At 35.8% G+C, this 15,306-nt stretch overlaps 1 protein-coding gene across 10 annotated transcripts in view; it reads right to left on the bottom strand.

Annotated features, from left to right (window-relative positions):
- Positions 1 to 1,377: 1,377 nt before the first annotated feature.
- The window catches only part of LOC111873731 (liprin-alpha-1), a 438,279-nt gene continuing 424,350 nt past the window's right edge, over positions 1,378 to 15,306 (bottom strand). For all 10 annotated transcript variants that reach the window (XM_023868665.2, XM_023868669.2, XM_023868668.2 and 7 more), the window contains 6 exons: positions 13,459 to 13,616; positions 12,482 to 12,676; positions 12,093 to 12,356; positions 10,574 to 10,730; positions 9,892 to 10,008; positions 1,378 to 7,541 (listed from right to left, as the gene is read on the bottom strand). In XM_023868665.2, the coding sequence (XP_023724433.1) occupies positions 7,455 to 7,541; positions 9,892 to 10,008; positions 10,574 to 10,730; positions 12,093 to 12,356; positions 12,482 to 12,676; positions 13,459 to 13,616 (978 nt within the window). In that variant the 3' untranslated portion in view covers positions 1,378 to 7,454. The remainder of the gene's footprint in view (positions 7,542 to 9,891; positions 10,009 to 10,573; positions 10,731 to 12,092; positions 12,357 to 12,481; positions 12,677 to 13,458; positions 13,617 to 15,306) is intronic.

The raw sequence follows: 15,306 nt of genomic DNA, 5'->3' as shown, positions 1-15,306 counted from the left end.
TCTCTTTTCAATATCAAATCATTAACCCAAAGTTAAACTCAAGCCATCACTGCTGCATAAATTACTGGGAGATATAAATCTCCTATTCCTGGATGAGAAATTTTAAGAGGTAAGAAAATGCAAAGAGGTGAAGTCAGCATGTTTGATGTGTATATATATATATATATATATATATATATATATACGCATATCAAACATGCTGTCAAACATATCTGTCTTTGCGGTAACTCAATCTACATCTCGTCGTCCAACAATGGGTTGACATGTCTCACACACACACAGATATATATATAACTGTTGATAAACAGTTGCTTACTAAGTTACACAGCAGTGGAACAAAGTTATGCAACCCGCTTCTAAGCGCCAGTCGGTAAACATGACTTCCACGCAGTTGCGATAATGTCATACTGCAGTAGTGAGTAGGGGTCACATGAAAACTTGATGCAGACACGTTGCTCGAATTTACCATCCATCGCAGACAAAATGAAACACGAAGTCGGAAAAAAAAAACAATGCGTGTTCACAGCAAGATCTCTTGTGGCAGACTGATACAATAGGCTTGCAGAAGTGTGGCCTTGGCCTCCCCTCTCATCTTTCACTGAAGCAGTTACAATAATAACAGTCCGGAATCTTTCCAATACTGCCTCATATTATAGTCCATTAGAAATCAGACTGAATTAGGGTAGACGTCTTGGATATCGTAAAAATTAACATGCACATAGTACAGAATAGAACAAACATGAAATGCAATTCACTTACCTTAATAATAAAAAGAGGACATGCAATTTCCATTATCATTATATTGTTTTGCTGAGACTCTGTCGTCGAATCCTATCCTGGTCGAACAATTTCAATCTTCTTATTTTCACATGTAATTGCTGAAGTTCTTTCATTTTCTTAATTATACAATTGTAACATCTCAAATTACTTCAGGAATATATAATTTTGGAACTTTACTTCATGACTACAATCTTTTGATACTGCCTTCTTTCAGCTCCCCTCAGTGTATCAGCGTACCTTCATGTACAACCATGTCCTGCGTATGTCTTCATGTTACACATTCTGAATGAGAATTCTTCTTCCTGAAGTATGTACAGTTTATTGCTAGATCTATACAATCTGTACACATTTCCACACAACGGGAGCAAAACAGTATAAGTCAAGATACAATCTGGATCAAGGCTATTCTGTCATTGACTGGAATGCTAGACATGTCAAATACCTACTTCAGTCTCTAGCCAAGATTCTGGGTGTAGATTTCTTGCACTGCTGTATATTAGCAATTTATTTTATATTTTTTGGATTTAAACAGTGGCTCTTTATATAACAGTTCTTTTCTCGTAAAAATAAGTAACAAACAAGGAAAACAAGGGGTCATAAATTCACTATGTTACTTTATACATCAGACCCAAGTACAGTCAATGGGTATTATTTCTCTGAACTGAAACTTTAACATTATACTGGGAATACACATTTCATTGCAACAGATTAAAAATCTCGTTATAAAAGACTAGCTTTAAGTATCTGTGAAATGGCCTGCCCATTAAAATCTCTGTTGTTCAAAATGCAGTCATACTTGGGTTTAGAAGATACACTGAATGTTCCATACAAAACAGGCCCACAATATAATACAATGCACAATCCTAAAAACAATGCTGAAACCATTAGCAGAGAGATTAGTGGACAGATATTTAAATGAATATAAAAGTATTTCCTTATTGTTTGGTTGTGTATCCCTTTGTTCCTTCATGTCATGGACTCTTTTCTACCATGTAATCGCTGCTATGCATTTCTTACGGAAACATCCGAATTACACATCAAGAATCAATGAGGTACATGTACAGTGAAACAGCTTTCTTTTTTCATTTTTTTTAACTTTAATTCTTAATGCTGTGTACTGAGCTCCATCCATTCAGCATCAAGTCGCTTTCACACTGCCAGAAAACCATAATTTTTATTATTCAATAATTGAGTTACATATATATATATATCTAACATGGTTATATACTTCTAGCAACTTGGCAAGTGCAAAAGCGACTTTTTGGGAACACATTGGTGATGGGGCAGAGAGAACAATTATCTCCCAACAAAACAATAATCTTCTTACAATATATTTTCCCTGTAGTAACAACAATGCACAGAATGGGGCGAGTAATCTCACTACAAGCATCTTGACAAATCACTCAAACTTTTTCCATCCACCACTGCATGACAACAGATACACAAACATGCAACGAAAACTTAGAACCTTCGCTAGGAAGAAAGGCTTTATACAAACAGAAGGAACAGCTAGGTACCTACAATAAACTGAAGGATTTCTCATTCAATACTTTTAATAACTGCATTAAACTTTTCTTTTATAATACTAACAGCTGTGTTAAATCCTTGAAAAAAGATGTTTATAGTTAACCTGCTCCTGAGATGCTTGTTCTTGGTCCAAATCACTTTTAACTCTCTACATTCAAAAGTAGAGGTAATTATTGTAATTAGAGACCAGCATAAGTGTGACTTGACAGAACATGAAAGGCAATTTAAATACAACTAATATTACTCTACAGTAAAGTCAATGAAAACAGGACAGTCTGCATAACATTGTATCTAATGAATGACTGACAGAAATAATCAGTTGTGTATATAATTTAATGTATAATTAGAATAGTTTCAAGTAAATAAATATAAGTATTAAGCTGTACCTCAGAGGTTTCTTTTCTTTCATATAATCAAAATTCTGATTTATCTTCAAGGTATACCTGTTCAGGAACATATTTAATACATGATGCAAACTATATGGAAGGAGCCAAACATAGAGCAACTTACCACAATTGAAATAACCATGTGTGTGCATATGTGTGTGTAAATGAAACTTTGCATCTTTTATGTGTAGTTGATTGTTGGAGTTATCAAATATGGTACTGAAAGTTTGAAAGTCAGATATCAGACGACTGTTTGACAAAAATATAATCAGAATGTCGATTTATATACTTATTTGGATTAGAGACAAGGCCAAGAGGAAAGATTCATGAGTGGAAATGATGAAGTATGGCATTAAGGGGCCACATCATATCCTGTATAGCTACCTAGATGCAAGCCTCATTATAAAAAATATATTTTTTCAAATATACCGATAGAAATTACCTGCCCTGCAATGATTAGATTTATGAAGCACAAGCATAAAATTAAGAATTGGACCCATAAAGTTCAAAAACTATTTATTAAATTTAATGAGATTTGCTAGATTGTAGCAATATTGCTGATGTTCATGGAGTCATATCCATTCCATATTCTTCTAAGCTACTTATTACAAGTCAGAAAAAACTAATGGAAAAATTACATGGATATCTAGTAACCATTTTGGGCATAGTTTCTTGACAAGATTTTCTGCAATTTTTAAAGAGCAGGAAAGAGTTAACACATATTTTTGGGAATGGAAGGACACTGTCATGGGCAACACAAAACGAACCAGCAGGCCATACAAACTAACCAGCCTAAACATGATAATACCTAAACAAGGACATACTAAAGATGCTGTACTGCATTCAAACCCATAAAGCAGTCTGGAGTATTCCAATTATTTTCTCAGAACTCTTCCAGTATGGGTGTCTGAGAAAGAATGCCAGGGCTTGAAGAAGACATATTTACTGATCGAAACGAAACAGAACATCACAGATAGCAACAGGGAGTGGGAAAATTTTTTTTTAAGATCAAGATTTTTTCATTCCTTCAAATGCATCATCATACATGAAAGAATTATCACATCATAAAACAGATTGCAGTTATGTGAGAACAGATTATTAACAGAAGACTGTGTTGCCCAGAATTCATATGCATGCACTTAAACATAGAAAGGTTGATTATTAAGTATTTTATTTTTATTTAGTTCGTCTTCATATGGACTCAAATGCTATTTTAATTCAAATGCCTATATTTTGTAAACATGTCCCAAATTAACGATCATGAGGGCATTTAAAGAAAACAAAAATATTGAAAAACTAAGAATACTTAATATTATATTTCAGAATACTTAAGTTTCAGTCAAAGAGGAAGTGATCAGCAAAGACCTCATACCCTACACCAATGTCACACAGATGTTGATAATTTTTTAAGATAAGCAGAAGAATTAATCTCAGTCCATTGGGAGAATAAATGCTTTCATTAATTCATGTACACACACACACACACATATATATATATATATATCAGAGTTTGTAAAGAAAATCATATATTTCTGCTGTCTTAGCACTATTTCCATAAGTCCAGAAATATAAAAGCATGTGAAATTATTCAACAACTAAATCAGCATGAAACACTATCCATTTCTTAGCTTTTGCAGCTTAAATCAATGTACTTCTGCTGACAATTTGACGGACACAGTGAGAGTATGGAGACTGGAACGAAATATCAGCATTTATATTGCAAAACTGGTTACCACTTTCATTACGTTTAAACGTTTGTATCTTTCTTCTTCCCACGCCCTTCCAAGTTACAATGAATGCAAAGCATATTATTTTAACAACGAGACTTCATCAACAGCTACTGGTTACCTAATTCCTGGAAATCTCATGAATTTCACAAGTCTAGACTTTCTGGAATCCTATTAATAGGAACCGCATAGTTCGAGTTAGTGCTCAGGTTCTCAAGTGTGTTTTCTAACCTAAACATATATGCACTTTATTGCAATTCTTCAATGAAATTTGTGTGCATGACATGTATTATACGAGTATCCATCAGACACTCAATCCACTTAGAACTGCTGACACTTTCTTTTTAAGGGGAATTCACTGTACCATTAAAAATAAAAAACTAGAAATTTTGATAACATTGCAACACTGTCCCCCTCCAAAATCAAACACCCCTGATAGTGAGAAGTCAATACTTAAATCATGCAGAAGAAACTGGTACTTGACAATTAAGCCTTCTTATGTATGTGTGTGTGTGAAAGAAGCTTGAAAGAGCAAAGCAAGAAAAGAAAATTACATCCGGATAAGACTGAGATCATTGTTCTTCCTGATATTCATTCATCAAATACACTGATTTTCAATTATGCTTTTCACAGTAAAGGCAAGTCATCATTCTTCATAAACAGTCACAAACTGAAAGGAATACATTCCTGTGCACAGATGAGTGACAATGAGTGTTAGTATCTATGCTCTGGTATACTTCACATTGAAGAACCTACTACATACCATTTTATGAAAATCAACATCTGTTGTAAAAGAAACACGTTATATTGTAGTTAATTAATGAATCCAACTGAGTATAGTGGTATGAATTACTAATATGCCTGTTGACAAAGGAATGTGTGAAGAAGGGACAATACTCACAACCATATTGGATCCTATGGATACATACTTAGAAATCTTGAAAGTTTTGTCTTTGTTAAGAGAAAAGCAGGTGAACTTGAAAGGGAGTTCCTCCTCAGTATGTTCTACATACTCATCATACGGAAAATCTTTTGTTCAAGACTTTCTTATGATCTACTACTTAATAATTGAGGCAAAATATACCGTTTAACACACTTATAAGGAATCTAAATTTTTGTTGATTCACGTGACTGTGCCCAATTGGCTTCTAAAATTAGGATTGTGGTCTTTTAGGTTATGACACCATGTAGTTTTGTAGGCGGTTACTATGTTTGGAAGGAACCTGCTGCCTCCATTCTCACAATGACATATTCCAGAATATTACATTAATAATCTTGATCAATTGAAAAACCTTAAATCTCACATCTGGATTCTGAAATATGAAGTGATGAATAATTTAATTCATTAAGGGAAATTCACCCACTTTTCTGTGGGTATAGACAGAATTCTGTGTATTATTTTCTGTCACAATAAACTGTTCAACGGATGCAACATATTTTATACAGAGTAATTTATCTGAATTAATCTGCTTTAGGTAAGGATTACAGACAGTGTCATGTAACTTCGAACAAGGCCCCTCATTCCTAGTCAAATCCCGCGCATAGCTTGTGGTGGGAGGAGTTCCTTAACACTCGTTCTTCCACTGGCCGCCTGTCACGTCTCACACCCTCCACACCCTGGCCTTGTTCAAAGTTATGTGACACTTGCTATAATAGTATTACTTATTCAAAACTGCAATCACAGAACAAATTACCTTGCTAATATTATTGACGTAACTAAAATAAATATTACATTTCTGTATGTCCTGACATGTCACACAATTATGTACTGATTTCCATCCCCTCTAGCTGCTTCTGTCCATTACATTAGCCTACCTTTATAGTTAGCTTGGTCCTTTTATCAGTAACAGCACTGCAAAAGTAACTAATGAACATGTAGAATGAAATACTTGTTAGAGCCAAGAAGTTATTAGAAAAAGGCAAGTTTGTTAATATTTTATACTCAGGAATCTTGTGTGAAGGACTAAGTTTTCGGAACATGACCAGAGTATAAAATAATACTGGAGACATTCAACAGTTGTATTATGTACTTGAAATGGATCCTTTCTAATCTTTCATTCACCTCACTTCTGTACGATCATTTCAACATACTGGCTAGCTGCCAGTTACTTTGGTAACCATTTCATTCAACTAGAATCAATAATAAGTCATACAGTTCTGATCATCTACTTCATTACCCATCATTTTTAAACTGTAGGCCCGCAAATGTCCCACGATTTGAACACTACCAACCAACAGAGACTTTTTAACAAGTCTTCACTTTTGAATAACAACAGAGCACCAGTTCTGTTAAGTACAGAGAAGGAGAAAAGAGCTAATGGAAACAGGGCTAGGTTCACCGTGGAGGAAGGATTACAGGTAAACTGCTTACATAATACACAATATGGTAAGTGGATTACTGACTTGATGCTCCGCAGGTTCTTCTCTTCATGATGGCACTAACTGACAAAATTATGCAGTTACATTACTTAATAATATTCTTAAAGCTCTTTTTTTTCATTGAGGAAACAATAACACAAGTCCCTTTTGTAAATATTAAAACAAGAGAAAAAAAGTAAGAAAATACGTCAACGTGTCTGGATGAGGGTGGAGGTAGTGTCAGGTTATGTACCAGGTGTTTTTTATCTGACAGTTCACTAAAATTTACAGTACATTCAGACATCAGTCCAACTGCTTTGATACGACACAGACTAGGGATGGGAGATTCAGCACTGGCCGAAATCAAATTATTAAAAATAAAAAAATAAAATAAACACACAAATACAAATAAAAAGATGGAATAGACACTGCTGGCTAATTAGGTAAGATGCTTACACTTTGTACCACAATGCAGCAAAGTGTCAGTGGATGAAAAGAATGCAAGTACCGACCAACCGATGCTGGTGTTTCATCCGTCCAGTTCGAACTGAGAAAGGAATGCCGAGCGATGGCTACTACGGGACGGGACGAGTGCCCGAGTCCTCTCAGTCCAAACACTTGTCCACGACATCTTTTTGAAAGAGTCTTAAGTGTGTGGATGTCTTGTAGTGTAATATCAAGACTTGGGCAAGTCAGATTCCACTCGACGTTCTGTTGCAACAGCTAGCAGGCTGTTAAACTCCATTTCTAACATTTGTCGGACCTGAAATCAACAAAGAATAATTTTCACTATATTACAAAAATAGGTCTATCAAGTGTGTGTGATACTGGGTGGATGTCCTAGGTATCTTACTGATAATTCTTGCAATGTGACTAACTAGACACCAAAATGAACAAAATTACTTGCTATACAAAATGGTTTCATGAACAAACTATCAAGTGAGGACCATGGCTGGAACATTCTTTGCATATTAATGTGCATAATTTTATCTCTTTGAAAACCTGAAGTAAAACCAAATATCAGTTTTTGACAGTGCTACATCCAGAAGGTCTAAACGGCAGTTTTCAACAAATCACTGTAAACTGTGCTGGCAGGCAATTATCACCCTTCTATATCAATGGTATAACTACACATTATATTCGTATGTTGTAGCTGTATCATGAGTTATCACCACTGAATCATCGTTAGACTGTGTGGTAGAATTTGTTTTGTTCAGATTTCTTTTACAATATCTCTTCAACAATTACAGGAAGATTTCATGTTCCCATTACAATTGTAATCATAATCATAATCATAATCATCATCATCACCACCACCACCACTGCTACTAATAGTATTAACAATGAGAAGCACAAGAATGATAATAATTTTTATTGCTACTAAAATGACAGTACTACACCTGAATCTTCAATTTTAAAAACCAAAACTAATTACTTAAAGATTTAAACAAATACATGGGTTACAAAGGATTACTCAGAACCTTAGGGCATGTTTCTAGAAAACTATTCTATTGAACCTGGTGTGCTGGGATGTATGACATATTTTAAGAGCCACAATGAATTGTTTTCATACCAGTGTGTTTGCTGAAAGAGTAACTGTCACAATTTTCACTTCCTGTTGTTTCCCTGCATTCTTTATTTCAAAAGATATATCTGCATAGTTTCTGAACTCTTATGTCTTTGTTTTGAAAGCGAAGTATGCTGATGTCCATACATTTTTCCTTAATCTGTGCATTATTAATCAAAATATTGGATTTGTTGCTATCCTTTGTTTTACATGTGTTGACACCTAAGAGTTCCAGCAAAAATTTATATTTTGCACCTACCAGTACAGTTTGTGGATGACATTTATAAAGTGAAAACTAGTTCTGTATTAATGCTGTGCCTGTCCCTGCAATAAAAGGACAGTCAACAATGTGATACTGAATCGTTTCTGACACCTTTCTGTAGAGCCTGCAATAATCTGTAATAACTTTGTACAGTGAGGCCTCAATATCATGAAAATTTATGCATTTCCTAAAAAATGCTCACTGCAGGAGATACTGATAACATTTGAAAATGAAGACAATGTTTTATGTGACAAACCTTAAACATGCACCTTGCACAGTTGTGTTGAGACATCACCATGTATTTTCCATGTGTAACATAAGAAATTGATGGTTATAATGGTTTCTGTCATTATAATGAAACTCATGTTACAAGCTGTACTCCTGCCATGTTTTCATTAAGTTTTATGTATTTCATAACTGACATTTCTTTGGATTTGAACTATACAGATAAATTTTTCTGTTATACTAAGAAGTATTTTACTGAACCAATGCACAGATGTTTGCAAGTCTGTTATCAGATTGTAACTGATTTGCAAACTGTCCGTGTAGTTTTCACCATTCCACTTTTATGTAAGCTTAATTTCCGGATGTGATGCATGCTATATACTGTTGACGTTGTAATTGGAGTAGTGTGTATTTTATTATGGCAATACTTGCTATTATTTGTTTCAGAATTTTTCATCTTCCTGTCACCTCCTTAAAATCCTAAAGTTTCAAACATATAAAACTACTAATTTTACCTCCTGTTTCCTTTGGGTATAAGGGAAGAACACAGACTGAGGATGCATGAGAAGAAAGTACTAAGGAGAAAATATAGACCTAAGACAGAGGAACAAAAAGCTGCAGGGAGCTGCATAAGGAAGTGGGACTTGAGGTTCTCACAGCACTGGTTATAGAGAGTCCTGTCTTCTGGGATCTAATGCTGTGTAGTCTGTTGAAACTCAGTTGACATTTTGCAGGAACATGCCAGTTCCACGTTCAGGGTCAAACAATAAGCGAAGCAGGAAACCAGCAGAGCAACTGGCTTGCTACCTGCTTCACTCCATGTTGTTAAATCTCAGAAGACAGAACTCCATACAAGGAGCTCCATAATTTGTAATCTTCACCATATGTTATCAGAATCATCAAATCAAGGGGAATGAAGTGGGCAAGTCCTCTAGAATTTATGGGAGAGGTAACAAATGAATACATTTCAGTTGGAAGATCTGCAGTAAAAATACCACTTGGGAAACCTGGGCATACACTACATTTATACATGTTACTAATGGAAGTAAAGTGCCTTACCTGTGTATTCTGTGTTGGTATTTGCAGTGCCAAAGCCATGCTGTTGTAATCAAAACTTTCATCTAGAGCTATGAGAGCGCCATGGACACCAGACTCCAGAAGATTGTTTGCATATTCCTGCAAATTCAGAGTAAGAAACTTTCAGCTTCTTTGCAAAATGTGGGTATTTTAACAAACAATTTGTTAGTATTTACAATAATAAGGTATAACCTGATTTATGACAAGAACATGTTCATGTGAAAGAGGAAATAGAAGTTCTGCAATTCAGAGCATTTCTTCACAAAAGGGATATAGGAATAAAAGGGCTGCAGGACAAATATTGCAATTTTCACCTACAATATTGTTTCTTCAACTTAAACTATCATTACTAAGCTCTCTGCAGCCAATCATTCCATCAAAATGTAGCTATAGTTAGGACATAATCCTTCATTTGCTATGCTGAAGAATTAATATCCTGCTACCCTCACAACAAGCTTATTCATCTGTATTAAAACCACAAAGAAAAATATTAAATTAACATCAATTATAATGTATCTGAATTTAATTTCTTAACATCAACTTCAGGAAGGAAAAAATAATTAAGAGACAAAAGTTCTAATAAGAAGCTTTCAGATATGTTTACAATTGTATAACATTGCAACTTCATGTTCACCAGATGTTTGGAGCCATATTTTGTAACTACCTTCAACCCTATGTGTGTGATCCATCGTATGACACGCTCATTGGACCATACCAATACGTCTACAAGGTCATTCTCTGAAGATTTCCGCCTTTCTTCTAGCTGCTTTCTATCATAGTTGAGCCTTTTTAGACATGAAATGCCATACTGTAGGCTTGTCCTGAAAATAAAAGACAGTAAGTTTCCTGCATTATTTTAGTACCTTCATTCTCCCTTATACGAGTAATAAGGTTGTTTCAAAATGTCTGGTCTCATTGCATCAAACAGCATCTGTTCAATAAATTAAATCACTGTTTTGTCTCCTAACATGCCATGATATGTGTGTTGATTCACTGTCACAGCACACAGTGCACATATTTCTGTGAAGAACGTTTGATTGATTCTCGAGTTATTTAAGAATTCTTCTTTTACTGCATATGGTCATAAAGGATGGTTATGAATGACTGTACAGAATGTGGATGAAAGCAGCAACAATGGTCTGTCTTAGGGCTTGTTAAAGCAGCAAAGAACATAAGACATAGCATGTCATCTATGAAAGCAGTTGTTCTAAAAGCATGTCCCTCCAAACTCCTGGATTCTATGCAACATTCTCAAGAGTTCCATTAATAGATTAGTCTATTCACACATTATGTCTCCCAAGGAAACCTTTAATTTTTTCTATACTAGTCTTTGAAGACCATTAGATACTTTGACCATTATGTAATCTCTATAGGTATGATTATTTATATTTCCTGCCAGCAGTGATATAGTTTCTTGGCCTTGCCAACAGAGGAACTTACATGAAACAAATCAAAATGGAAGATATGTCAGATGCTAAGTACAAATTTAACTAAATGTGGCAAGTTACAAAATTTCTTTGCCACTGATCTAATAGATGTTGGCACTATAAAGGAAATTTGCTTTGGGAGAATGGAAAGCAATAATTCTGAACATTTTCAGCAAGTACAGAAATTGAGCCTGAGAAAAAATTTTAATTCACATCTGTTCAAATTATGTGAGATTGATCAAGGGCAGTTTAAGAGTTTGTGGGATCCTAGGCCAGTGTTCGGTGCAGGGCCTTGGGGTACCGAAAAATGTGATGATGTGTGGGTGTGTCTTAGACACTTTATTATTTGAAGAGTGTAATCTTCTTGGATATAACGCCACATACTCCATTGATAGGTTGACTGTGAACAGACTACACGGCACTACATCCCAGCAGATAGTGCTCTGTGTGCCTGCCTCACAAAGTGCCCCATAAGCTGCAAGGTCCTAAGTCACTGCCTACTTTGTCTATGACTTATTCCACTCCTGGGATTGATGTTTTTGAGGATCTACATTCGTCCTTAAAAGTACCTTTGTCTTGAGCATGAAATTTTTTTCTGTACTGGTGAGTTTATGCCAACAGGCTACTGGAAGGTTAGTGCATCTAATAGTTTGCAAGACTAAATGGTTTTGTCCCATATACCATCAAGTTCTCTATTTGTCGTCATCACTTTATCACTTCATTTCACCACAGTTTTTCATTTTAATTTAACATTACCTATGGAAACTATCAACCATTTTGAGCTGTCCTCGCAAGTCCTTCTTGTTCAGATGGTCCAACATTCTAGCATCTACCAAACACTCCATGAAGGTGGTTCTGTATTGAGGTAATCCAAGTGATGGTAGCCATGCATTGCCAATCCATTCATGGTTCATATCCCCAAATGCTAATGTGGTTCGTGAAGTTTTAGGTGCTGAAGGACTTGTCAATGAGACCATCTCCTGGATTGCTAATCGTAGCTTTAACCGATGCAATGGACTGCTGCAATTATGAAGAACAGATACAGTTTAAACCCAAACTGTTTAAGCTTGAAAGTCTATACACTCATTTCATTAACCCGTTATAAAGTAGGTCTATACAATAATAAAAAGCAAAGCAGTTCTTACCTAATACCTATTTCCCTCTGGATTTCTGTATCACTGAGGGCACTCATGATAGCCCCTGATTTGACATTGGCACGGCATGCCGCTACATACCAGGCAGGCATCCCCACCCACAGTTCCAGCCAAGCCACTATGGTTGGTCCATTCCACAAAGCAAATGGAGTCCCTGCTTTCATTGCTTCTGCTAGAAGTTCATGTCTGGCAATAAGTGACAAATAGAAAATCACTCAGAACTATTCCATTTCCTTTGAACTGTTAAATATATATCTCTGATGTGAATATGTATATATAATGTAACAGAAGTGATCAATGCGTTGCAGGCAATAGCTCTGTACTAATTTCATATTTTCAGAGAACTTCATTGCTAATAACGTGTATTCAAACTTACCATCAAATACAGCTATATATACACACACATATGTTCTAAGTCTTACATATAGTTGTACTTGAGGGCACGCACAGACACAAGTAACTGTGAATTCTTATAACCAGAGACAATGTCTCCTATTGTACAAACACACCAATTATCATAAAGCAGTGACTTTTACCATAGGACACAAAATCGAAAGCATAAAATGAAGATCTCTTACTACAACTGAGGGAATAATGGGGACTATAAGATGGTTTATCCATCAGCTTAAGCTTACTGATTTTCTTTTATTAAAAGAAGATAAAAGGCATCACTCCCCTCTTAACTACCGCACTTGCATACAAGTTCCTTTATTTCTGGAAAAATCTGCATTTTAATATATATTTAAAACTTAAATTTTATCTTCATTTACAGGCACAATATTTATTTAATAATGGAATTCTTACAAAATGTAAGGAAGTGTAAATTTTTATGTGAATTTACTTTAAAACTGTATCAGGTGATTTATAACAGCATAATAATATTATGGATTTATCACATCTCTTTATAAACTGCTCTGGGTAAATATGAATATAGCATCACATACAAGAGTATTTTATTTTGTGCTTACTTTTTCTTCTTTCTCCTGTCAAAATCTCCCTTCTGGCCAAGCCCTCCACTAAGACTAAGTGAATCGGCAGCACTCATGTCAGCATCAACATATGATGAAGTCATCACAGCTGGGTCTCCGGGTGTTATGCCCATCATTGATGGTTCTTTTGATTTACCCTGTGAACAAGCCAAACAATACTAAGTGTCATTAAGGGCCGTGCCATAGCTCAAGTGGTTAGTCGCTGGCTTCCCACTGCGGCAGCTTGGGTTCGATCCCAGGTCTGGTCAAGTGGGATTTGTGATGGACAATGTGGCACTGGAGCAGGTTTTCTCCGAGTACATCGGTTTCCCCTGCCAATCTTCATTCCACTAATTGCTCCACAATCACCCTCACCTATCATCTGGGGCTGGTACAATAGGCCAGAAGTGGCTGTAGTACAAGGGACTTAGTCCCACCCCACTAGCAATAAAAAAGTGTCATTAAGAAGTAAATAACACAATTTAAAGGTGATCAGTAATGGAAGAAAAACATGACTCTCATTTTATCGAACTACCACCAAACAACGGCTCAAGATTATATAAAAATAACAGTGAATAAGACAGGAACATAACATCTGATTACATTAATTAGTGTATATTAAGAACCCAGTAGTCACTCAGCTGGTCAAGAAATTCCATGTCTTTTATGGAGTCTCAAAGCTGAAATGAGCTCTTCACTAGAGACTGTCCTAAGACAGTGCACTGAAACACCTTATTTCTCCTAGATTAATTTTATATTATGCTCCCATCTGGGAGCATGTGTCAGTGTAGTTGGTTGAGGCACTGTGCTACAAGCCAGAAGGTCACCGGTGTGATTCCTAATGAGGTCAGTGAATTTTTTTCAATTTATCTAATCCTTCCACCAGCAATATGGCCCTGGGATTGACTCAGCCTCTAACATAAATAAGTACCAGGAAGATTCCTGGGGGTAGAGGGCAGCTGGCATGTTAGGCTGACAATTTTACCGCCATCTGGTAGCCGACTGTCTAGAAGATATGGGAGCCTCAACCCCTCACACTCCTATGGACCTTCATGGCCTGTTACAGGGGCAGATTTACCTATTCTCCCATCTATGTACAGACTTCCCAGGTTATGCCTTCCCTTAACGTTTCTAATTGCCATCTTGTATATACTGTGTATTTCCCTCCTGTCACACTCATTCAACCCTCTTGACTGGATCACAGGAATAATATTACAATGCAACTTATTATGTAATTTTCTCAGTATTCCTGCTATTTCCTCTCTCTTGGGTCCAGATATTCCCTCAGCACCCTATTCTCAAACATATTCAATTTACATCCTTAATATGATAATATAATGCTTATATAAATATTAATAGAAATTCTGTCAACATACCTATTAGTAATACCCAAAAGTAATAACTCCCATTTTCTTATGTTCTCTGTTTGCACTTAATTACATTACACCAGCAGTAACTAAAGACTATCACACAATAATTTGATGACAGTAAATAATGAATTGCAAAGGACATGGGAGGAATCAGTCATGGCCATATTTAAAGCACTATCTTAGCATTTTCCTGGAGGACCTGGAAAATGCACCAGTTGAGATTTGAATCAGGAACTTCCCAACATAAGCATGAACTATTACTGCTTCAGGAAACATGCTTGGTCCATTTTCTTATATAATTATGTGATGTACATGTCATGTCACTGTCATCAAAGTGCTGTGTCTTATCATCAGAAAGGAGTCTGTGAGAATTACTTCAAAATCAAATGTAGCAGTTATACATAACAGTCCGTAATTTGTCACCACCTCCTCTAATCCTATCATATTAAACCACTTTTGCCTGGAGACAATGGCAGTA

This window comes from Cryptotermes secundus, unplaced genomic scaffold, assembly GCF_002891405.2.
Source record: "Cryptotermes secundus unplaced genomic scaffold, Csec_1.0 scaffold142, whole genome shotgun sequence".
NCBI lineage: Eukaryota > Metazoa > Arthropoda > Insecta > Blattodea > Kalotermitidae > Cryptotermes > Cryptotermes secundus.
Note: the sequence above shows the minus strand (reverse complement) of the source record. Positions and strands in the feature narration are given on the sequence as shown.